The following is a 7,810-nucleotide window of genomic DNA, read 5'->3' on the forward strand; positions in this document are numbered from 1 at the left end:
GAAGACCAGCCTCACTCAACCTGAAAAATAGAATCAAATGTAAGTACATTATGTACGAAACGTATACGAAACAAACGTATTTTTAAAAACATAATCCGACGACATATCACCTGGGCACCCATCGTGGCTCAATAGGAATAAACTCCGCTGGTGGACGTGGACGCAGCACGTTAAGTTTCACGCGCTGAACCACAGCAAGAAAGGACCGGTGCGACGAGTCTATGACTCCGTCAAGTAGAGCTGGCGTATCTCCGGCCATACCTAACACAAAAAAATATAAGTTTTCTACATTTTCTATAATTTTTCTGTATTTTTCTACAATTTTTCTGCATTTTTCTACAATTTTTCTGCATTTTTCTACAATATATTTTTATAAATATATTTTTCTAACATTTTCTAAATTTTTCTGCATTTTCTACAATTTATCTGAATGTTTCATATACTTTTCTAATATTTTCTACAATTTCTGACTATTTCTCGAAATTTTTTCTCGTATTAAACAACTAATCAATACCACAAAAGTTGTTGGTAAACCTAATTGGTTTTTCTAAAAACTAATCTTAATTCTACCTAAATTATATTAAAAACATTACCTAAATCGCTAAAATATCATTACTGCTGCATACACTAATTATAGAATTAAACATACAATAAATTTAGATTGAGAAAGTTGAGAAATATTTATTACCTGCGGTTAGGATCCAAAATCCGGCAGGGCTTCGCCGTTACAACTCTCTCCCTCACCCCTCCTCTCTCCCTCCCGCTCTCGGGATGTCGTGGGAAGTAAATGAGGGGGGAGGGGGAGGGAAACCCTTTTATACAGGACTAGGGAGCCTGCCGCCCCCCTGGCGGGCGGCAGGCCCCCTGCCGCCCAGTGGATTGGCGGCAAGGGGCCTGCCGCCCGCCAGGGGGGCGGCAGGCTCCCGCCAAGGGCTCCCGCGCAAATAAATTTTTTTAAAATTTACATATAAGTCCCTACCGCCCCGCTGCTGGGCGGCAGGCCCCCTGCCGCCCCCCTGCCAGGCGGTAGGGGTACAAAACTGTAAATTGTGATATTAAAAATATATTTCTGTAAAAAATGTTTTCGAAAAATATAAAAATAAAAAAGGCGCTGACTGAAGGGGCAAGTCGATTGAGTTGAGAGGCCGGATGGTATCCAGCCGTTGGGCTGGGGATCCATCTGTTGCTGGGGACCCCCTCAAAAAAAAAAAACCTAAAAAAACTGTTACTGGGTGGGACCGTGGCTGGTGGCTGCTAGACTAGGCCAGTAGCCCATTAATTAGCCTACCCCTTCCCATCATCATTTTGCCATAAATCCATTTCAAATATTTTTGATATCAACATCCTCCCTGGCCTATTTGATTTTGCCCCCCTTTTCTCTCAACGAGAATTGAAATTTCCAGTTCTTTTTTCTCTTATTATCAATAGAATATTTGTCCTCGAGGAACAGCTTCAGTCGACATCTATATATAAGCTTAAGAATTGACACCATAATCATTGAGCATGGCTGAACGGTAGATATCCTCTTATCAAACTCCGGTGCTATCGTAACATGACTATCATGTGTAAAATTATTATCTGCCTTGAGGCTTGACATGCGAACCTACATGCACGAAACCTAGCTGTTGCAATCCTCCTGCCTACATCCGTGTAAAACTGTTCCACTGATTAATCCTCCTCTGTTGTCTATAAACCAAACTGCTGAATATACACCATCAACTAACACAACCACTATACTACATTTCTCTATGCCAAGGCAGCCTACGTGTATGTCAAGGCTGCCTACACAACCACTATACCGCTGTGTGTGTCTTGTCAAATTATTGACTTTTGTCATGATGCTTCAATGTTCCGAAGATCTGCCTCAAGAACTGCTTTTCTCCACGGTATCTGTTCAAACAGAGCGCACTAGAATGATTATCACAGGTAAAATAGAGCGATCGTATATTTGTGTGCTGATCTGGTGGCTTACATCTCAAGTGCCGAAATGCTCAGGCACATGATGCCAATCGCTATGTGAATGGGTACCGTCTGCTTAAACCTCTTCCTGTTCAAGAAAACCCTTTCGGAGAAAACTGTGGTCAGACCAGAAATGAGTAAAATGCCCCATCCTGCTGGTACACAACGTCGGAAGGAGAATGAGCCCTGTTAACAATGTCATCGGGTGTTAACTTTAGTTATAGAAGAGAACCTAGAGAGATCCCAATGAGAAATACGAACAATGCTATACCTTGAAATAGTCTTTGATGAACATTGAAGAATATGTGATTCGTAGCAACATATCTTTTCAGATAGTCAAGGCACAAATGGAGTTGTTCAGGGGAAAATGTATTCAAGAAAAAATAGAATGGTAGACAGTTGTGATTAAACAAAGGATACTGATTGAATTAGCAGCAATTAATCCAAGAGCTCCAGCAGATTTAATCAAAACAACATTTAGAATTATGTAAATCACCGAGAATAGAAGCAACATATCATTTGACTGCTTAAGCTGGTTTTCATTTGCAACAGCATGGAGAAAAGCTTCAGATGTGCCTGAAAGCACAAATGAACACAATCAGCATAGTTTCATGATAATCTATGTTAATATAACCCAGTTCTCGGATATATAAATGCATGACATAAACTAAGTTAAACATTAGTATAGCAATAATGCAACCCAGTAATAGCTATCATATTTAGCAGGGACCAAATAGGCCATTAAACTGTTGTCTACCTACTGTACTATATGCATCCAAACTGAACAAGATTTAACAACAAAAGTAAAGACCATTGTCAACAGCTAGGACAAAGTTAAAAAAGAAATATACATTCATTAAATAATTTTATGATATATATAATATAAACATGGAATAATCATAAAGTTGATACTGAATACAAACCGTTCATTGCTAAGCTGATGATATAAAAACAATAGTAACGAAGAATAACCGAGGCTTCTCTGCCACTGTGCCTTTCCCCATAGAGTAGTTTTAGAAGGGTATATGAATAACTAGGACCAAATGAAATGATCACCAAACCTGCAGAGTAAGAGAATATATTCAATGATTGTGGAGTTCTCAAAGGAAACAAGGATAATGGAATCAATAATAACTAAATATATTTTTTAAGAAGAATGCAGGCGATCTGATTGATTGATTCTTACACAATGTAAGAGGCGCAAGTAGATTAATGCTGGAATACAAACATAACAGTGTCAAAATGTGTACCTATTAGCATAATAAGCTTTAGAGCCCCAAGCAAAGAGCCTTCGAGGTTGGATATATTTTGGGGAGTTTCTCCTGTGGATAAAGGTCATACAGGTAATATAAATAAAAAGATATGATAACAGTAACAGTACACCTATCCAAGTAAATTTTGTTAATATCAACTAGATCTAAGTAAGCAAAACTTTATATAAGACCTTTTCCAGATCAATAGCCCATTCCAATAATGTGGTGAGTGCAAGGCCAAACACTTGAGTTAAAACAATTACATAGCCAGCATGAAAATTCAAGAGTACAAGAAAGAACCTGCCAATCGGGCAAAGGTAGTATATGAACTCTCCTCAAATGGCAAGAAAACTATCCGAACAACCAGACTCCCTGCAAAAAGAAAATAAAAAATGAATATATGTATATATTAGTTGAATCCACTACAATACTAGCAAACAGAAGTAAATGAAAAAAAAATGCTGTCATACTTGCCTAATTTATCCACGAGACCATAGGCAGCCTGGTTGTATGGAGTATCAAATGACACAAGAACAAATTTTTCGCCTTCTTGGAGGATCAACTTCCTGAAAGTCTGGCCTGTAAACAGCACGCACATGTGCAATAACTGTTTATCATAGTCCATCAGATTCGATAGCCTGACAATAGTTTCGCATCAAAGCAAATGGAACTGAACTCGTGAGAGATCAAACCTAATGATACAAAAAAATGCAAATACAAACTGAGAACTAACCTTAATGGAAGAAGATCAGAAATTTTCGTATCAGTAAATATAAGAAAATATGACAAATATCCGAAGAAAATGAAGGCCCCATAGACAACCTGGGACAAAGAAACTAGAACCAGCTTGTGCTGCAAAAAAAAATTTATCATTTTAGTGTTGAGCTTAAGGTAGTTCATGACAACAGTAAGTTTTTAACCAAAAAGACAGCAGTAACTTAGGCAACTAACAACAATAGCGATTCAATAAAATAAATGACTCGTGACAATTACCACTTTAATACGTCCTTTTACGAGGATGAAAGTTGTTAAACAACGGAAGAGTGCAGCTGCTGGTTCAGCATAAACTCTTATATTATAGTACTTCTTTTTCTGGGAAATAATATACAATGGTTCTGCCAGTAACTCAAGAATACAAGCAAATCCTGTCATTTCAGGGAAAAAAATGTCAGTTCTTAACATATGAAAGTGTCAGAAGACAAGGTGTAACAGCATGTAAATTGAAAGGGCAAGGTCTGAGGTTTTCATGCAACTATTTGTGCCATCCCGGTTCCTGAGTAGATGCCTAGCTAAAAAGACAATAGTATACAATTATTATTTATTTATTTTCTTTTTGGTTTTGAAAAGAGCTTAGGGTAGACTGGTGGAGTCATTACAATCATGACCAAGTAGCTCCCTAACATAAACGGGTGTCTGATCCCTCCAGAGTCCAGACTACATGGTGGACCATACGCTTAGCTAAGTAAGCAAGTTCATGAGCTAAAATGTTACAAGAGAAATTATCCTCAAAGGAATACTTTGTATCAACTATCATGCTCCATGTGAATATAGAAAAAGATGACTTACCGATGATCAATATAGCTTTGGCATAGGGGTCAGATAGCTTCAATTTCTTTACACTCAACACAAATAGGCTGCCAATAAAAGTAATGACAATGGCAAATGGAACTACCAGCCAAGCTACCTTTAGTATCGCTTCATCAGTCAGCACATCACTGTAACACAAAGATAAAGTCGTCATTTCAAAAGGCTACTCCAAGGCAACAAGGATTAGAAAGAACACTAAAAGCACAGAGTAAGTTGTCCTGAAATTCATACAATATAGAACTAACAAACTTTTGAATGCATATAGAAACTACTGATCAGAGGAGCGAGTGATGAAACACCAATCTCACATTTGTACAATTTGGAAACCTAGGAATCGCATTAATCTGCTGCAGGTGTAAGTTTAGAAATCCCGCCAAGAAGATTTATGAACAATGAAGACTAAATTATAACAAGGGAATCTGTGGTTGGAGATGCCTATGAAAAGTATGATGTTAGTGCTCTTGGGTTGGAAATGGGAGGGATAAGGAAAGAAATAAGCTTTAGACTAGAGTCATTACCCAGTTTTAAGACTACCCTACTCCTATGTAGGTTTATGTGGCAATTGTGAAATTGACTTTTAACACAATTCACTTTTCTCCATTTCCCTTTATCTACAACATTTACAAGGACAGAGAGGGCTCAATTCTCTAATAGCTTTCTCTAGTCTCCCTTTTCTTGCCAAAGGATGCTAGCCCAGTTGGTTAGTCACTCCGGCGGCACCCCTCAGGTCCTGAGCTCGACTCCCCGTGGGAGCAAATTTCAGGCTGAGAGTAAAAAAATCCCCTCGCTAGCCCCGTGTGCCAAAGCACTGGTTGTGAGACGGCCCAGGTCGGCCTGAGGACCCTTACATGGCCCAGGCACAGTTCCCAGGGGTTACGTCTCCCAGTGTCAGGGCGGGGCCAGGGTTCAGGGATTTTCTCGGTCGGGGAAGCCGAGGCTTCTTCTTAAGTTAATACCGGTGGGGCGGTCTTTCCCCACCCGGCCGAGTTTTGTCTCCCTTTTCTTCATCACTCTTAAAAGATCCTAACAAACAAGAGAATCATTTCTCTGAGTTTTTTTTTCCCTTCATACTATCCGCATCCAAGATTCCAAACAGACTATGCATAAACACAGAGTACAAAAGTTTCACATAAATAAATAGAAAAGGCATCATATCAAATATGAGTAACAATCAGATGGCCATAACGATCTGTTCATACTACGCATTGCTTTCGTATTAAGTGGTTGTGACAGGTGAAAATTCTTAAAGCATACTTTCTGTACTGTTGATTAATCACAATAAATAGATATGCCTCACAGTTGAACATAAATAGATGAGCCTCATAATCGAGCATAAATCGGTTCATGAATTCCATGTATAGATTCATTTTAATACCTCTGGGAATCATTACGCAAGCATGCACGCCGAAACCCCTCCCGGCTTAAAAATAAGATGCAGTTCATAAATAGAGGAAGCTGCAATGCGAATGCCTGCCAAAACAACAAGAAAATAAATAAATAGTTCTATGCGATAATATTGATAAACAGAAGCATCCATGAACATTAGAGCTATTGTTTGAGTTTGTGGCCATGGCATTCTATGTGTTTTGAATCATTGTTATCCTTGTTTGCTACAGAACTATATGAAGAAAACAACATAACTTGACATAAACCACACAAGAAAGTCATGATAATTCCTAATCATTTTTAAGTTTTAACAGATCCCACACATGCACCGTGAGATAGAACCACAATGTATCCACTCCTGAATCAGATCATCACCAAATTCCAAAGGGAGCACGAATTTCGCACAGGGCGTGCACAAAAATTGTAAGGCCCACACGAGAACTACGACCCTGAGTTGAAACCTGAAGACGAAATTCCACCATCAAGCTGTAAAAATAACTCTACATCACGTGGATCCCCCAATGCAAGCGCTTGCATCCGGAGGCAACGGAAATCGTAACCCCATTACACTGCAGTAAAATGAATGAACAAAGCAGAGCAGAGATCCACACCGACACCGCGCCGTCGTCCGCGCCGAGCTGGCGCACGAACCATATGTTGAACACGAACGGGATAGCCCTCGAGAGGAACTGCGCCGCTGACACAGACACGGGAAGCGTTAGATCCCCAAATCCCAGCATCCACCAGTCAGTAACCACCCCGGCGACCGATCGAATCGAAGCGGGGAGGTGGAGGCAGGGCCCGAGGCGCGCTCACCGAAGTTGTACTTGAAGACGCCCATCACAGCGGCTCCGGCCGCAGCCGCAGGGGGCGCCGCCGCGGCAGCCGCCAACCCTGCTCCAGCGAGAAGCGCCGCATCATCCATCGCCCCCGGCTTCGTCGGCGGCTGCAGAGAGAGGGGAGTGCTCCGCGCCGGGCCGCCCGGTGCTTCGCGCGGACGGAGGGGCCGGGCTCGGGCCCAGCGGCGGCAGGAGAGGCGCGGGCGGCGGGGCCGGCGGCGAGGCGGCAGGCGCTGGCGTGGCTGCAGAAAACCCCGGGGGAGTGGGCGCGGCGGCGCGTGTCTGTTTGTCATCGGCTCCCGTCCATCTGATATGCGATCCGATCCGTTCGATGCTAACAGCATCGGGCCCCAGTGGGGACGCTTTTCAGTTAGTCCTGGTCCACACTCGACGTCATCCTGCGATCCGATGCGATGCTAAAACTGATGTGTGGTACTCGTACATCACTTTTTTACTCGCACGTCACTTTTTTTTTTCTGAAACTCTTACTTTCACTTATCGTGGAGTCATATGTGAGCATTTGCGCACCATTCAACGCATAGCGCTTAGAGCAAGTATTATAGCTCATGTTGAGCAGACGGAGAGTCTATATGGTAGAGAGAGAAACTATGAGAGAGAGAGAAACGGGCAGTCCATGAATCGCTCGCTAGCAACCGGCGGAGAGGCTCACGCTCTCACTGCTGCTCATTAACTAAATACCATAATCCTTGCTCTTACTTTCACTTATCGTGGAGTCCTATCCTATCCTGCCTTCCCAATTTGTTACCACGCTAAACTCTGTTCTTG

General features: G+C 41.7%; 1 protein-coding gene across 2 annotated transcripts; it reads right to left on the reverse strand.

The window, feature by feature from the left end:
* Window positions 1–1,470: 1,470 nt before the first annotated feature.
* Window positions 1,471–7,303, reverse strand: LOC120688206 (protein RFT1 homolog). Of its 2 annotated transcripts, none has more exons than XM_039970401.1 (14): window positions 7,002–7,303; window positions 6,797–6,882; window positions 6,175–6,269; window positions 4,779–4,927; window positions 4,206–4,357; window positions 3,946–4,064; window positions 3,687–3,850; window positions 3,513–3,584; window positions 3,210–3,281; window positions 2,883–3,020; window positions 2,380–2,535; window positions 2,231–2,283; window positions 1,973–2,145; window positions 1,471–1,890 (listed from the first exon to the last, which is right to left on the reverse strand). In XM_039970401.1, the coding sequence occupies exons 1-14, from the start codon at window positions 7,108–7,110 to the stop codon at window positions 1,821–1,823; spliced, it is 1,608 nt and encodes a 535-aa protein (XP_039826335.1). In that variant the 5' UTR covers window positions 7,111–7,303; the 3' UTR covers window positions 1,471–1,820. The 2 variants fall into 2 exon arrangements, with proteins under 2 accessions (XP_039826335.1, XP_039826343.1); XM_039970409.1 differs by having other exon boundaries at window positions 6,797–6,874; window positions 7,002–7,287.
* Between the last annotated feature and the right edge of the window lie 507 nt (window positions 7,304–7,810).

Source organism: Panicum virgatum, chromosome 2K, assembly GCF_016808335.1.
Source record: "Panicum virgatum strain AP13 chromosome 2K, P.virgatum_v5, whole genome shotgun sequence".
NCBI classification, from domain to species: Eukaryota; Viridiplantae; Streptophyta; class Magnoliopsida; order Poales; family Poaceae; genus Panicum; species Panicum virgatum.

Excerpts from the sequence above, each read along its gene's own strand:
- LOC120688206 (XM_039970401.1), bottom strand. The coding sequence starts at position 7,110 with ATGGATGATGCGGCGCTTCTCGCTGGAGCAGGGTTGGCGGCTGCCGCG. Across the intron at positions 4,065-4,205 it reads TAAAAGGACGTATTAAAGTG|CACAAGCTGGTTCTAGTTTC; the intron begins GTAATTGTCACG and ends TTTTTTTTGCAG. Across the intron at positions 2,146-2,230 it reads TCATCAAAGACTATTTCAAG|GGCTCATTCTCCTTCCGACG; the intron begins GTATAGCATTGT and ends CATTGTTAACAG.